The sequence below is a fragment of the Macaca mulatta genome, chromosome 7 (genome assembly GCF_049350105.2).
Source record: "Macaca mulatta isolate MMU2019108-1 chromosome 7, T2T-MMU8v2.0, whole genome shotgun sequence".
NCBI lineage: Eukaryota > Metazoa > Chordata > Mammalia > Primates > Cercopithecidae > Macaca > Macaca mulatta.
The window spans coordinates 161,649,321-161,665,340 of NC_133412.1; the positions used below are offsets into that span (position 1 = coordinate 161,649,321).

The following is a 16,020-nucleotide window of genomic DNA, read 5'->3' on the forward strand; positions in this document are numbered from 1 at the left end:
TGTCATGGTGGTGTTTGCTGGTTGCTTTGTAGTCTTGATTGTGTAATTGCTTTATAGGGTCTGTGAACCTCTGTATTTACGTATTCTTTTATGGTAGTGAGTATCATTCTTATGTGTGCATGTTTAGAACTTCCTTGAGCATTTCTTGTAGGCTCGGTGATGTAGTTTGGGTATTTGTCCCCACTCAAATGTCACATTGAAATGTAACTCCTAGTGTTGGGATTGGCCCCTATTGGGAGGTGATTGGATCATGTCTGTGGATTTCTCATGAATGGCTTAGCACCACCCGCTTGATGCTGTCCTTATGATAGCGAGTGGGTTCTTGCAAGATCTGGTTGTTTAAACGTGTATGCCCCTACTGCCTTCCCCTCTCATTCTTGCCATATGAAATGCACATTCCCTCTTTGCCTTCCACCACGAGCAGAAGGTTCATATGGCCTCCCCTGAAGCAGATGCTGGCATTATGCTGCCAGTACAGCCTGCAGAATAATGAGCCAATTAAACCTCTTTCCTTATAAATTACCCAGTCTTGGGTATTTCTAATAGCAATTCAAGAACAGCCTAACACATTAGGTCTAGGTATACCAAATTCCTTTAGCTTTTGCTTGTCAGGAAAGACTTTATTTCTTCTTTGTTTCTGAAGCTTAGTTTGTCAGAATATAAAATTTGGGGCTGGCATTTTTTTTTTCTTTAAGAAGGTTAAAAATAGGTCGCCAAATTATTCTGGCTTGTAACATTTCTGCTGAGTCCATTGTTAGCCTGTTATTGGTGTTCCTTTTTCTCTAGCTGTCTTTATTTTTTTATTTTATTTTTTTTGAGACGGAGTCTCGCTCTGTCGCCCAGGCTGGAGTGCAGTGGCCGGATCTCAGCTCACTGCAAGCTCCGCCTCCCGGGTTTACGCCATTCTCCTGCCTCAGCCTCCCGAGTAGCTGGAACTACAGGCGCCCGCCACCTCGCCCGGCTAGTTTTTTTGTATTTTTAGTAGAGACGGGGTTTCACCATGTTAGCCAGGATGGTCTCGATCTCCTGACCTTGTGATCCGCCCGTCTCGGCCTCCCAAAGTGCTGGGATTACAGGCTTGAGCCACCGCGCCCGGCTTCTCTAGCTGTCTTTAAGATTTTTTTTTTTCCACGTTAACCTTAGAAAGCCTGGTGACTCTGTGTCTTGGGGATGGTCATTTTGTATAGTATTTCACAAGGGTTCTCTGAATTTCTTGAATTTGTATGTTGACATCTCTAGCGAGATTGGGGACATTTTCATGGATTATATCCTCTAATATGTTTTCCAAGTTGCTTATTCTCTCCTCTCTCATGCATGTCAGTGAGTCATAGGTTTGGTCTGTATTTTTCAGAGGCTTTCTGCGTTTTTTAAATTCTTTTTTTTTTTTTTTAAATTTCTGAGTGAGTTGATTGAAAGGACTGGTCTTCACACTCTGAAATTCTTTCATCAGCTTGGTCTAGTCTGTTAATAAGGCTTTCAATTGTAGTGTGAAACTATATAGTGAATTTTTCAATTCCAGAAATTCATTTTGGTTCTTTCTTAATATGGTTATGTTGTCTTTCATTTCTTGGATCATTTTTCTTGCTTCCTTGGATTGGATTTCAATTTTCTTTTGGATCTTGTTGAGCTTCCTTACCATCTAGATTCTGAAATTATGTCTGTTATTTCAGACATTTCAATCTGGCTAGGATTCACTGCTGGAGAACCAATGTGATCTTTTGGAGGTAAGGAAACACTCTTGACTTTTGACTTTTTGAATTGCTGGAGTTCTTGTGCTAATACCTTCTCATCTGAGGGGGCTGGTATTTCTTTCTTATCTTTCTTTTTATTGAATTCACTGTCATTTGGTTAGGGCTTTTTGTTTCTATATTCTTTTTTTTCCCTTGAGAGTTTGACTGTGATGTATGTGGTGTGTAGTTGATTGGCTTCATTTCTGGGTGATTTCAGAAAGCTAAGGCTCTGTATGGGTTCCTTAGTTTCCTGCATTGGGTTTCACAGGCATTATGTGTTGAAGAAATTTATTTTTGTTTGTGTTGTAATTCAGGCTGTGATCCAGTAGATGGCACTTAAAAGTAAGGACCAACACATAGTCTCTCAGCCATGTACCTGTTTGTATTTCAGTGTGTAAGCAGCAGTGTTCTGGAGAGGGAAGATGGGCAGTGAAAGATGACTCCCTCACCAGGTCTGTTCTCAGGCCTTGGTGGAGCCCCCTACAATTACTGGAGCCATACCTGCATTTCATTAGCCCCAGCGGGGGCTTTGGTGAGCTGCACTCCTCCCTCACTTAGGGGCAGTTCAAGCTGAAGGTTAGGTCACCAGGGGACCCACAACTTTCTGCACACTCATTGGTCCTCTGAGTTTGGCAGAGTCAGAGCGTGTTTTGGGATTTGTCTGTTGTGGTTTTGTGATGGAGTGGGTAAAAGGTGGGGGATCCCCAGGCATAGCAGTGGTACCACAAATGTGCAGCTTGTGTGGCACACACAGCTTGAGCTTTTTAGCCCAGCAGTTGGCTGTGGGGCCTGCCTAGCTCATGGTCCCTTGACCTGGTGGGTCTCTTTCCAGCATTCCAGCATCTGCCCCAGGAACAAGCCTGACCAGCTAGGCTTGTCCCAAGACTTCTGCACCCAGATCATTGGGCTGTTCCAGTTATTCTCTACCATAGGAGTCCCTGAGGAAGAGGCTGTAGCTGGCTAACAGACCACACCCTTGCCAGATCCATCTTCTGGAGTAGCGGATGCCCAACTCCCATGCCATCACATGATGAACCTGCGCCATGTTTTTCTCAGTGTTCTAAGCATGAGGGCTCTGGCTCTGCTCAAGCTCAGGTCACAGATCTCAGCTTTATACCCCTGGGTGGTGTAGTTGAATCCTGGGGAATTGGGACTGGGCCAGCCCATGATTTTGTTCTCTAGCCCCTCAGGTTGAAGCAACAACTGTGCACGGGAGCTAAACTGTTCCCAGACCACCAGTAAAACAATCACGTAGGGCAGTGAAGGCTGTGCTATGGGCACCCTGTTGTGGGAGCAACCAGGCAGTGGTCGTGGGAAGGGCTAGTAAGCAATGGGGGCATGTAGTTCAGATGGACCCAGTCTCCCAGAAAAGGCAACCTTTGCTTTCTCTTGGTCTGGCAGACAGCAGGAGCTATAGTCACGCAGAGCAAAATGGAGGGCCTTGGGGGATGGGTGCCTATGGTCGCATTTTGCCACAGCTGCACTGTGCGTCAGGAATCCTGGGCTCTGTTCGGGTTTGAGCACTGCCTCTGCTGATCTCCAGACAGTTCCCCCTCCAATTCAGATGGCTGTGGGGGTCGTGGGATCTCTTGTAGCTAGGATCCCAGAGTTCCTTTACTTACCGCTTCCTTAGAACCAGGAGCTAGTTCTGGCTCTCAGCGACTCTGTGCAGGTTTCCCAGCTTCCTCCCTCTTCACCGTGATCTCTGTGTCAACTCTCTCAATTTGCAGCATTTCCTCTCAAAAGTTCTGTTCAGTGGGATGGTTTACTCAATATTTTAGCCCATCTTGGTGGGAGAGGCATTTCCAAGCTGCATCTATACAACTATATTAGTTGTATCCTACTTACTTTCTCTACAGATCTGCCTTTTCTGAACATTTCACTTAAATGGAATTATTTATATGGCCTTTTGCATTAGTCTTTTCATTTTGCATAATGGTTTTCAGAGATTTGTCCATGTTGTAGCCTGTGTCAGTACTTCATTTCTTTTCATTGCAAAATAGAATTGTTACATGAATAATGCCACGTTTTGTCTGTTAATCAATTGATGAACATTTGTATTGCTTGTATTTTTCTGGCCATTATGAATAGTGCTGTTACAAACATCCATATACAAGTCTTTTGTGTGGACATGTTTTCATTTCTCTTGAGCATATACCTGAGAGTGGAATTGCTGGGTCATATTGTAATATTATGTTTAACTTTTTAAGAAACTGTCAAACTTTTCTAAAGTGGCTGTATCAATTTGTATTCTACCTCCAATATATTAGGGTTTCAGTTTCTGTATATCCTTGCTAACACTTGTTATTGACCCTGCTTAACTATAGCTATTGTAGTGAGATTGAAGTGGTATCTCATTGTGGTTTTAATTTGTATTTCTTTCATAACTAATGATGTAGAGCATTTTCTTTTGTGTGCATATGGGCCATTTATATATCTTTGGTGAAATACCTATTTAAATCTTTTGCCTATTTTTAAATTGGGTTTTCTTATTATTATTGATTTGTAAGTTATTTTTGTTTTCTAAATACAAGTTCTTTATTAGATACATGATTTGAAAATATATTTTCCCCATATGTGACTTGCTTTTTTCTCACACGTGTGGCTTTTGAAAAAGTGTAAACGTTTTTAATTTTTTTATTTTGAGATAGAATCTCACTCTTCTCACCCAGGCTGGAGTGCAGTGGCTCGATCTCAGCTCACTGAAACCTCCACCTCCTGGTTTCAAGCAATTCTCCTGCCTCAGCCTCCTAAGTAGCTGGGACTAGAGGCACACACTATCATGTCCGGCTAATTTTTGTATTTTTTTTCTTTTTTCAGTAGAGAGGAGGTTTTACCGTGTTGTCCAGGTTGGTTTTGAACTCCTGACCTCAAGTGATCTGCCCACCTCAGCCTCCCAAAGTGCTGGGATTACAGGCATGAGCCACTGGGCCCAGCCAGCATCTTTCAATTTTGATTGTCTAATTTAAGAATTTTATAGTTTCAGCTCTTAAATTTAGGAATGTGATTCATTTGGAGTTGATTTTTATAGATGGTGTGAGGAAGTTTTACTTATAAATGAATAGGTAGATTTGACAATACAAAAGAACATTTTTCTAATGTTAGTGTCTGAGGACTCTTCTTTTTTTACTCACCTATTTTACCTATAAGTAAGATAACAGATCCAACTGAGAAGGTACTATTTAATTCACTCCACAAGCATTATAATTTAGCTAATACATTCATTAGGCAAGTATTCGAGGATAGAATAGCCTTAAAGTAATATTTCAGTCATTTTAAATGACAAATAGACCTATTTACTTTAACATGCTTATAATCTTGTTTAACAATTATACTAAAGCTATATGTACATATAAATTACCTTAGTTTTTTAAGCTTGTAGACATTTTTATAAATTCTGATTCAAATAAAAGTGATTTTAGACTTGATACTATCTTGTCCACTAAGTTGGAATCAATTCCAATAGATTTTTAATTTTGTATGAAAAGACAAGTCGTTTTACTGATAGTGAACCTTCTACTTAATTCTGAAATTTGGCTAGCTTTCATTTCATTATTTTTAATCTTTATATAATGATTAGTCTTTGATAACTAGTCAGTGCCTGACATAAAGCACACTAAAGTGTGAAAGCACTTTTTTGTTTGTATTTCCAAATGAATAGCAGTTAAGAGAAATAGAAGTCAGTTGCCCTGATCACACTAATGTTTTTAAAATGTAACATCACCTTTTGAAGTCATATAAATTTAATACTTTAATGGAATATGATGGTATTAATAATATTTCATTTGGAGAATAAGTCTGTAGACTAGTACAAACTTATGTATTTGGTGATTACATAGTCACAAATAACATGGTTAAGCATTTGTAACCTTCATATCTTTGTGAATAACTGCTAAGAATTGCTTTCTTATGCCCTTAGGCTTAGCCAGTTTGTCATATCTTGTTGGCGTTCTTTTTTTTTTTCTTTTGGTAACTACACAAATCTCACTACATTGTTTGTGTTATTTAAATAGTTAATCCATTTAGCATTTCTATAAATTAAATGTTATTATTAATATCTAGAGGCACATGTGAAATAAATAATTTTTAAAATGTGTAACTCTTTATATAGGAAAGTATATGGATTTCTATTTGCATATCATAACATTTTAACAAGAAAAATGTTCCATTTATTATTCTAACAAGACGGAAAAAAAATTTTCTATTTTGTTCCATATTTTGAAAGATTTGTTTTCCCTTTTAGATGCAGACCAACAACGAAGAGAGAAACTCAAAAAGGAATTAGCACGATGTGAAAAAGAGTTCAAATTAACTAAAACTGCAATGCGAGCCAATTCTAAAAATAATTCCAAGTCACTTTTTAACACCTTACAAAAGGTAAGATAGTATTTTTATTTTTATTTTTTTTATTTATTTTTTTTTTTGTATTTTTATTTTTTTAAAGCAAATGTTTCTATGGTACTTCATTAGTGATACAGTCTGACTTTGTTTACTATAGTTTAGGGTCAGCAAATTTTTCCTGTGAAGATCCAAATAGTTAATATTTTAAAAGGGCGGGGGGCCATACAGTTTCTGTCACAACTACTCTGCCATTGGAAGGCGACATAGACAGTACATAAATAAATGGGCGTAACTATGTTCTGCTGAAACTTTATTAACTGAAGACATTGGGTCAGATTTGGCCTGAAGGTTATAGTTTGCAGACTCCAGTTATAGGTTTTTTGTGATACCTTCAAACATCTGGTTAAATAAGTTCTATTCCTAGTTTGTGAAGTTTTTTTTCCCCCTTTCTGCTGAATGGATATTAATTTTATGAGATGCTTTTTTGCATCTCTTGGAATGATGATATTATGATATAATTTTTCTCTTTTTAATCTGTGGTTTTTTTGTTTTGTTTTGTTTTGCTTGTTTGTTTTTTTTCTGATACAGTCTCATTCTGTTGCCCAGGCTGGAGTGCAGTGGCATGATCTTGGCTCACTACAACCTCCAGTTCCTGGGTTGAAATAATTCTCCTGCCTCAGCCTCCCGAGTAGCTGGGATTACAGGCACCCACCACGACTTCCAGCTAATGTTTTTATTTTTAGTAGAGATGGGGTCTCGCCATGTTGGCCAGGTTGGTCCCAAACTCCTGACCTCCAGTGATTCACCGACCTTGGCTTCCCAAAAAGTGCTGGGATTACAAGCATGAGGCACCGTGCTGAGCCTCTTTTAATCTGTTAATGTAATGAATTACAACAATTGACTTCAATGTTAAACCAACTTTGCATTCCTGTTGTAAACAGAACTTAGTCGTGGTACATTACCTTTTTTATTCATTGCTAGATTTAGTTACTAACATTTTGTTTAGAAATTTGGCATCTATCCATTATTGATACTGGCCTGTCATTTTCATTTTTTCTACTCCTTGTGTCTGGTTATGCTAACCTCATAAAATATACTGGGTACTGTTTCTTCTTTCTGTACTCTAGACTAGCTTGTGTACATTTGGGTTTATTTGTTCCTTAAATTCGATGGAACTCAACATTAAAATTGTCTGGGCCTAAAGTGTTTTTTTAATGAGAAAATTTTTGACTACTGATTCATTTTTTAGGTCATTATAGAATGAATTCAGTGTTATATTTATGTAGGAAGTTGTTCATTTTATGTAAATTTTTGGCAGAGAATTGTTCATACTATTCTCTTAATCTCTCCTGAATATGTATTATTTCCCCTTGTTATTCCTAAGGTAGTTTATTTGTACCTTCATTCTTCTTCGTCATTCTCATCAGAGATTGAGTCAATTTTTTTAAAGGACACATTTTTTATTGTGTTAATCTTCTCTATTGTATTTGTTTTCTGTTTTGTTAATATCTGCCTTTTTCTTTATTTCCCTCTTTGACTTTCTCTGGGTTTATTTTGCTGTACTATCTCTAATTTTATTTAAGTTACTAATTCTCAGCCTTACTTCTTTGCTAGTGTAAGCATTTTTAACGCTATAAATTTTCCACCAAGTACAGCTTTAGCTGCATCCCACAAGTTTTGATATGTGATATTTTTATTATGTTTCAATTCAAAGTATTTTACAATTTTCTTTTTTTTTGTTTTTTTTGTTTTGTTTTTCGAGGCAATGTCTTGCTCTGTTGCCCAGGCTGGCATGCAGTAGTGTGATCTCGGCTCACTGCAGCCTCCACTTCCTGGGTTCAAGCAGTTCTCGTGCCTCAGCCTCCCAAGTAGCTGGGACTACAGGTGCCTGCCACCATGCCCAGCTAATTTTTGTATTTTTAGTGGAGTCAAGTTTCACCATGTTGGCCAGGTTGGTCTCTAACTCCTGACCTCAAGTGATCTGCCCACCTCGGCCTCCCAAAGTGCTGGAATTACAGGCGTGAACCAACATGTCCAGCCTACAATTTTCATTATGATTTTTTTATTTAACCCAGAAGTCATTTAGAACTGTTTCTTAATCTCTATATCTGTTTTTTCCTTAGTAACTGTTTGTTACAGATTTCTAGCCTTATTGTATTGTGGTTAGGAAACATCTGTATTATATCCATTTCTTGAAATTTATTGAGCACTTGTTTTATGTCACAGTAGGTGGACAATTTTTTTTAAATGTACTGTGTCATTATATGTTTGAAAATAAAATATATTCTATAGTTTTTGCATGTAGTATTTAATATATAGTATATTATTAAACTTTGTATTTTCCAGATGTTCAAATCTTTTATAACATATTGATTATTTTTGTCTGGTTAATCTATCAGTTATTGAGAGAAATCTTCCACGTAATTATGTATTTAGCTATTTCTCCTTGTGGTACTATTAATTTTTGATTTATAAATTTTGAATGCATGTTATTACATAATACAGATTTAGAGATATTAGAGATACATAATACAGATTTAGAAAAACCTGAAGGAGGTAGTTTCTTGGTGAACTGAACCTGTTAGCACTGTGCTTTGAATTTCTTTACCTTAATGGTTTTTCTATTAATGTTTTCTGATACTGATATAATTAAATTAGCTTTATTTTGACTAGTATTTACTTGGTATATCATTTTCTGTTTTTTAATCTTAATGTTTTCTTCTTTTTTTTTTTAAGTATCACCTGCCAATCTTAATGTTTTAGGTTAGTATTTGGTGGGTCAGATTATTCAATCTGATAATCCTTGTCTTTTTAATGGGGCATTTAATATGTTTTTATTTCTGCCTTCTTTTTTTTTTCTTTTTTTTTTTATTATACCTTAAGTTCTAGGGTACATGTGCACAACGTGCAGGTTTGTTACATATGTATACGTGTGCCATGTTGGTGTGCTGCACCCATCAACTCGTCATTTACGTCAAGTTTAACTCCCAATGCAATCCCTCCCTGCACCCGCCCATAATAGGCCCCGGTGTGTGATGTTCTCCTTCCTGAGTCCAAGTGATCGCACTGTTCGGTTCCCACCTATGAGTGAGAACATGTGGTGTTTGGTTTTCTGTTCTTGGGATAGTTTGCTGAGAATGATGGTTTCCAACTGCATCTATATCCCTACAAAGGACACAAACTCATCCTTTTTTATGGCTGCATAGTATTCCATGGTGTATATATGCCACATTTTCTTAATCCAGTCTGTCACTGATGGACATTTGGGTTGATTCCAAGTCTTTGCTATTGTGAATAGTGCCGCAATGAACATACGTGTGCATGTGTCTTTATAGCAGCATGATTTATAATCCTTTGGGTATATAACCTGTAATGGGATGGCTGGGTCATATGGTACTTCTAGTTCTAGATCCTTGAGGAATCGCCATACTGTTTTCCATAATGGTTGAACTAGTTTACAATCCCACCGACAGTGTAAAAGTGTTCCTATATCTCCACATCCTCTCCAGCACCTGTTGTTTCCTGACGTTTTAATGATTGCCATTCTAACTGGTGTGAGATGGTATCTCATTGTGGTTTTGATTTGCATTTCTCTGATGGCCAGTGATGACGAGCATTTTTTCATGTGTCTGTTGGCTGTATGCATGTCTTCTTTTGAGAAATGTCTGTTTATATCCTTTGCCCACTTTTTGATGGGGTTGTTTGTTTTTTTTTCTTGTAAATTTGTTTGAGTTCTTTGTAGGTTCTGGATATTAGCCCTTTGTCAGATGAGTAGATTGCAAAAATTTTCTCCCATTCTGTAGGTTGCCTGTTCACTCTGATGGTAGTTTCTTTTGCTGTGCAGAAGCTCTTTAGTTTAATTCGATCCCATTTGTCAATTTTGGCTTTTGTTGCCGTTGCTTTTGGTGTTTTAGACATGAAGTCCTTGCCCATGCCTATGTCCTGAATGGTATTACCTAGGTTTTCTTCTAGGGTTTTTATGGTATTAGGTCTAACATTTAAGTCTCTAATCCATCTTGAATTAATTTTTGTATGAGGAGTAAGGAATGGATCCAGTTTCAGCTTTCTACTTATGGCTAGCCAATTTTCCCAGCAGCATTTATTAAATAGGGAATCCTTTCCCCATTTCTTGTTTTTCTCAGGTTTGTCATAGATCAGATGGCTGTAGATGTGTGGTATTATTTCTGAGGACTCTGTTCTGTTCCATTGGTCTATATCTCTGTTTTGGTACCAGTACCATGCTGTTTTGGTTACTGTAGCCTTGTAGTATGGTTTGAAGTCAGGTAGCGTGATGCCTCCAGCTTTGTTCATTTGACTTAGGATTGTCTTGGAGATGTGGGCTCTTCTTGGTTCCATATGAACTTTAAAGCAGTTTTTTCTAATTCTGTGAAGAAACTCATTGGTAGCTTCATGGGGATGGCATTGAATCTATAAATTACCTTGGGCAGTATGGCCATTTTCACGATATTGATTCTTCCTATCCATGAGCATGGTATGTTCTTCCATTTGTTTGTGTCCTCTTTTATTTCACTGAGCAGTGGTTTGTAGTTCTCCTTGAAGAGGTCCTTTACATCCCTTGTAAGTTGGATTCCTAGGTATTTTATTCTCTTTGAAGCAATTGTGAATGGAAGTTCATTCATGATTTGGCTCTCTGTTTGTCTGTTACTGGTGTATAAGAATGCTTGTGATTTTTGCACATTAATTTTGTATCCTGAGACTTTGCTGAAGTTGCTTATCAGCTTAAGGAGATTTTGGGGTGAGATGACTGTCTCTCAGACCACAGTGCAATCAAACTAGAACTCAGGACTAAGAAGCTCAATCAAAACCGCTCAACTACATGGAAACTGAACAACCTGCTCCCGAATGACTACTGGGTACATAACGAAATGAAGGCAGAAATAAAGATGTTCTTTGAAACCAATGAGAACAAAGATACAACATACCAGAATCTCTGGGACACATTTAAAGCAGTGTGTAAAGGGAAATTTATAGCACTAAATGCCCACAAGAGAAAGCCGGAAAGATCTCAAATTGACACTCTAACATCACAGTTAAAAGAACTAGAGAAGCAATAGCAAACACATTCAAAAGCTAGCAGAAGGGAAGAAATAACTAAGATCAGAGCAGAACTGAAGGAGATAGAGACACAAAAAACCCTCCAAAAAATCAGTGAATCTGCCTTCTTATTTCATACTTTCTATTTGACTCAATGTGGTAGACAAAATTCGAAGACGACACCCCCACAGTGACCCACACCCTTAAGCAATCCCCTCCTCTTCAGTGCAGGTAGGACCTGTAACTCAGTAGAATATGGCAAAGATGATAGGATGTCACTTCTGTGATTCTGTTATATGGCAAAAATGAAGGGATTTTCCCCCTGCAGATTAAGGTTTTTGTTCCTTAAAAGAGAATGGGAAAGTAAGTCTAGGAAGATTTTCTGCAGTGACTGCTCTTTCTCTCCCCAAGCCACACCAAGGTAGGAAAGGGATTCTCTCTGCTCTTCCCTATAAGCTTGTGGTAGGTTTCCTACAGGAAAAGCCTGCAAGAGGTACAAACTCCCCAGGGCCTCAGGTCCAGCACAGACCTGAGCACATCACTAGTCCACACTCAGTCTTTAGGAAATTAACAAATATTTATAGCATAATCTTATCAATTTATATGGCATTCCATGGCATCTTTCCCAAGTAAGCAAGTGCTCAGATACTTATCTCTCTCCAGATTTCAGGTTAGTTGTTTGCTCTGTGTCCTCAGTTTTCTCATTAGTTCAAGAAAAATCATTAATATGCAGATTGTTCAGCTTTTTTCTTCTTGTAATGGTGAGAGCTGTGTTCTTTCCATCTCTGTCTCTCAGCTGAAACAGTAAGTTTGTTTTCTTTTTATGTGTGGTTTCATTTTTTGAACTTTTAAATTTTGAAAACCTTAACATCTACAAAAATATAGTATAATAAGCCCGTATGTTCCCATCACCTAGGCTGTAGCAATCATCAGCTCAGAACCCGTGTTATTTCACCTATATATCCACTCACTCTCCTAGGTTGTTTTGATGCAAACCCCAGACACCATATAATTTTATCCATAAATATTTGAGTATGTATCTAAAAGATAGACTTTTAACACCACAACAATACTATTATGCTTTAAAAAATAATAACAGGCTGGGCGCTGTGGCTGACGCCTGTAATCCCAGCACTTTGGGAGTCCGAGGTGGGCGGATCACGAGGTCGGGAGATCAAGACCATCCTGGCCAACATGGTGAAACCCCATCTCTATTAAAATACAAAACAAAAAAAATTAGCCAGGAGTGGTGGTGTGCGCTTGTAGTTCCAGCTACTTGGAAGACTGAGGCAGGGGAATCGAACCTAGGAGGCAGAGGTTACTGTGAGCCGAATTTGTACCACTGCACTCCAGCCTGGTGACAGAGCAAGACTCCATCTCAAAAAAAAAAAAAAAATTAATTAATAACAGTTCTTTAGTAACAAATATCTAATGTTTAGATTTCCCCACTGTCTCCTTTTTGAATTTGTTAGAATTGGTATTAGAAGGCCAGCAGTCTCCTTCAGCTCAGTGCCAGGGTTCAGGAGGTCCTGGAAGTTTCCTTGCAAGTCGTCTAGTTGAGGAGTAGCCATTGAGAGAATCCCAGATTCTCAAGCATGATCTCTTAGAGCTTTGTTTTCTGCCTCAGCACCCATGATGTGGTTTAAAACAAAACTATGGATTATTGGGCAAAAGCCAGACTGACTGCTCTGCTTACCAAATACCAATGCCATAATAATGAGTCTGGATTTTTTTCCTTGAGAAATGCTGGGAGCCACAGACCAGTTTTTAGTTGGGAAGTTATGTCATCATACTGACACTATACAGACTACACTGACAACAGTGGAGGACACTTAAAAGACAGTTGCAGTAATCGGGGAAGCAGTAATTAAGACATGATTCTAAGACAGCAGAGAGAGCATATGGAATACATTTAAGAGATCATTAGAAAGTATAATCTCAGCTGGGCACGATAGTTCACCCCTGTAATCCCAGCACTTTGGGAGGCCGAGGCAGGCGGATCCCGAGGTCAGGAGTTTGAGACTAGCCTGGCCAATATGGTGAAACCCTGTCTCTACTAAAAATACAAAAAGTAACTGGGCATGGTGGAGTGCACCGTACTCCTAGCTATTCTGGAGGCTGAGGCAGAAGAATCGCTTGAACCCAGGAGGCGGGGTTGCAGTGAGCCAAAATCGTGCCACTGCACTGCAGCCTGGGTGACAGAGCGAGACTCCATCTCAAAAAAAAAAAAAAAAAAAAGAAAGTAGAATCTCCAGGGCTTGGTGACTGAGTGGATGATGTGAAGAGCACATCATTCACAGAAATATAATGGGATGAAGTGCAGGTTTTCTTTGGGGCTGGAGGTAATAAAAGATAGGAGTTTATTGTTTGGCTGTGTTTGATTTGAGGTGCTTTTGGAACATCTAGTATATTTAATAGACACTTGGAAATAAGTATCTGTGTCAGCAAAGAGGTCTGGGCTGAAAATAGATTTGGGAGTCATCAGGGGAAGCAGTGAATATGATTGAGAGACACAGGGCTATTATGTAGATAAAAGGACTAGGAATAGAGCTGCTTCCTTTAGAATAAATCTGTTATCTGCTCTGTATTATACTTTGCTATCTGGGAATCTGTTCCTCAATGTTTGACTCACAGGTGTATTTTCATTTTTAGCGATTGTACTTTGTAACTGAAAATTTAAAATTTGTTTCTATTATTCAGCATGAGTATAAATTACTAATTATATTTTGAGATAAGAATGGGGTTTCTTGAAAGTACAAATCATATATTTTAATATATCTTTTTAATGTATTTTATTATATTTTATTTATAATAAAGTAAAATATAAATACATATTATTTACATATTTTATATCTTAATATATTTCCGTAAATGTTAGATGTTTTCATTTTTCCAATAGCAACTATAACCCTATAACTTTTTGTCTCCATAAAGTTGTTAATTTATTATTTTATCTATATGTTTATTGACTCCGTTTAGAATTCATAGTAACTTGCAGTTGGCCTACATTTTTTATAAGCCCTGATAATAAATATTTTAGATACACTCAGATTGTCTTACAAGCCTTATTTTGGGCAGTATATTTGGATAATTGAATGGGTGTTATGGTTAACAGACACCTGTTATGGTTATAATTTGTATTCACTGTAAAGGCTGCTATAGTTAAAATATTGGCTTTAACCTCTGAATGTATTAGCCCTTTATATGTATTATAAAGGTCCCTATATCAAAAACCTTTTATGATAATTGCCCATATCCTCTTGCCACTTTTCTTCTCTCATACTCTGACTCACATGCTGTCACCCTCAGAACCCTCCTAAGCCCTTCCAGTCTTCACCCTGTAACTCTGAGTCATTCACTACTTAGTCAGTGCTCCCTTACTACTCATTTGCTTCACTGGTGTAGCACTTACCGTGTGCTTTTAAGATTAAGTGAATATGTGGGTGTGATCTATATTTCTGAATAAATCTAGAAAAGAGGCGGGAGCAGTGGCTCACACCTGTGATCCCAACACTTTGAGAGACTGAGATAGACAGATCACTTGAGCCCAGGAGTTTGAGACCAGCCTGGACAACACAGCAAAACCCCGTCTCTACCAAAAAATACCTCCCCCCGCCGCCGCCAAAAAAAAAAAAAAAAAAAAAAAAGCCAAGCATGATGGTGCACATCTGTGGACCCAGCTACTCAGGAGGCTGAGGCAGGCAGATTAATTGAACTCAGGAGGTCATGGCTGCAGTGAGCCATGATCAGACCACTGCACTCCATCCTGGGCAACAAAGTGCGATTTAAAAAAAGAATCTGGGAAACTTTTTAAAAACAATATAAAATAGTGAAAATCAAGAGTTATGTTTCTTTTATATATAATTTGAAACTTTTTTGCAAACAAATGTTAGATTTTAAAATAATTTATACCCTTCCAGTTCTACAATTGAATTGACTCTTCAACTGTTTAAAAATCTGACAATTGGAAAATTATTATACATTATGTCTTCTGACATCCTTAAAAAAGATTGATTTAGACTGAGTTCTGTATTGTAAAATTCTTGACATGAAAGTATGATGAGTATATAAACTACGTTATGGCTATTACTTTACATAAATCCTGAAATCACAGAAACAGTGCACAACAAACCTCATAAACTAAGAATGACATAAGAAAGTGAGTGTTCAGGGTACCACCAGACTCTGCTCCATTGGCATATAATTGATGAACCCTTTTCTGATTTCAGAACTTCTTTACAGTGATCTGCTATTCATGTTTTGGGATTCTGCCAGTGTGTTAACATATATTCTGCACAAATATCTTTATCCCAGTTTTCTGATATTCATAACTAAGGAAACAAGATGCAGATTGGTGCAGTGGATTTTATACTGTAGTCTACTGGTTTCCAAGGAAAGAAAAAGTAGGATATAAGGTAGAAATTATAAGATACAAAAATGAGAAAAATTTCATGCTTCCAATAAGTTCAGAAGCAATTTTTCCATCCCATTTCAGAGAGATAGCTTAACATATGCTTCTACCCTTTAGAAAGACTTTCTTTGGTGTTTCATTTTGTTTATTAAATAATCATTACTGATAAAATTTCTCTACAGGCAATCATAATGCCTTATGCATTTCTTTCTCCTTCCTCTGATCTCAGTTTGTGCTGTTCTTCTAAGTGTAAATAATTCCCGTGCTTATTAATTAATTGCACTATAGGATATTTTTAGACTGTACTTAGAAATTTCTTCTTTGGGAGCTAAACTCTTCTGGTACATAAGCTGTAGTGTGAGTATCATTTAGGACTATTTATAAAAACTAACATCTTGAAGTCATTTACCAAATAGTACCCTAGTGACTCAACATTTAATGTCGGCATACTTACTTGCTTTGAGTACTTTTGTCTTGTATTTG

The 16,020-nt window shown here is 37.7% G+C and overlaps 1 protein-coding gene across 20 annotated transcripts in view; it reads left to right on the forward strand.

Moving 5' to 3' along the window:
* SPATA7 (spermatogenesis associated 7) overlaps nucleotides 1-16,020 on the forward strand; it is a 63,769-nt gene that overhangs the window by 34,213 nt on the left and 13,536 nt on the right. For all 20 annotated transcript variants that reach the window (XM_015144335.3, XM_077941571.1, XM_015144336.3 and 17 more), the window contains one exon: nucleotides 5,974-6,107. In XM_015144335.3, coding sequence (XP_014999821.3) covers nucleotides 5,974-6,107 — 134 coding nt within the window. The remainder of the gene's footprint in view (nucleotides 1-5,973; nucleotides 6,108-16,020) is intronic.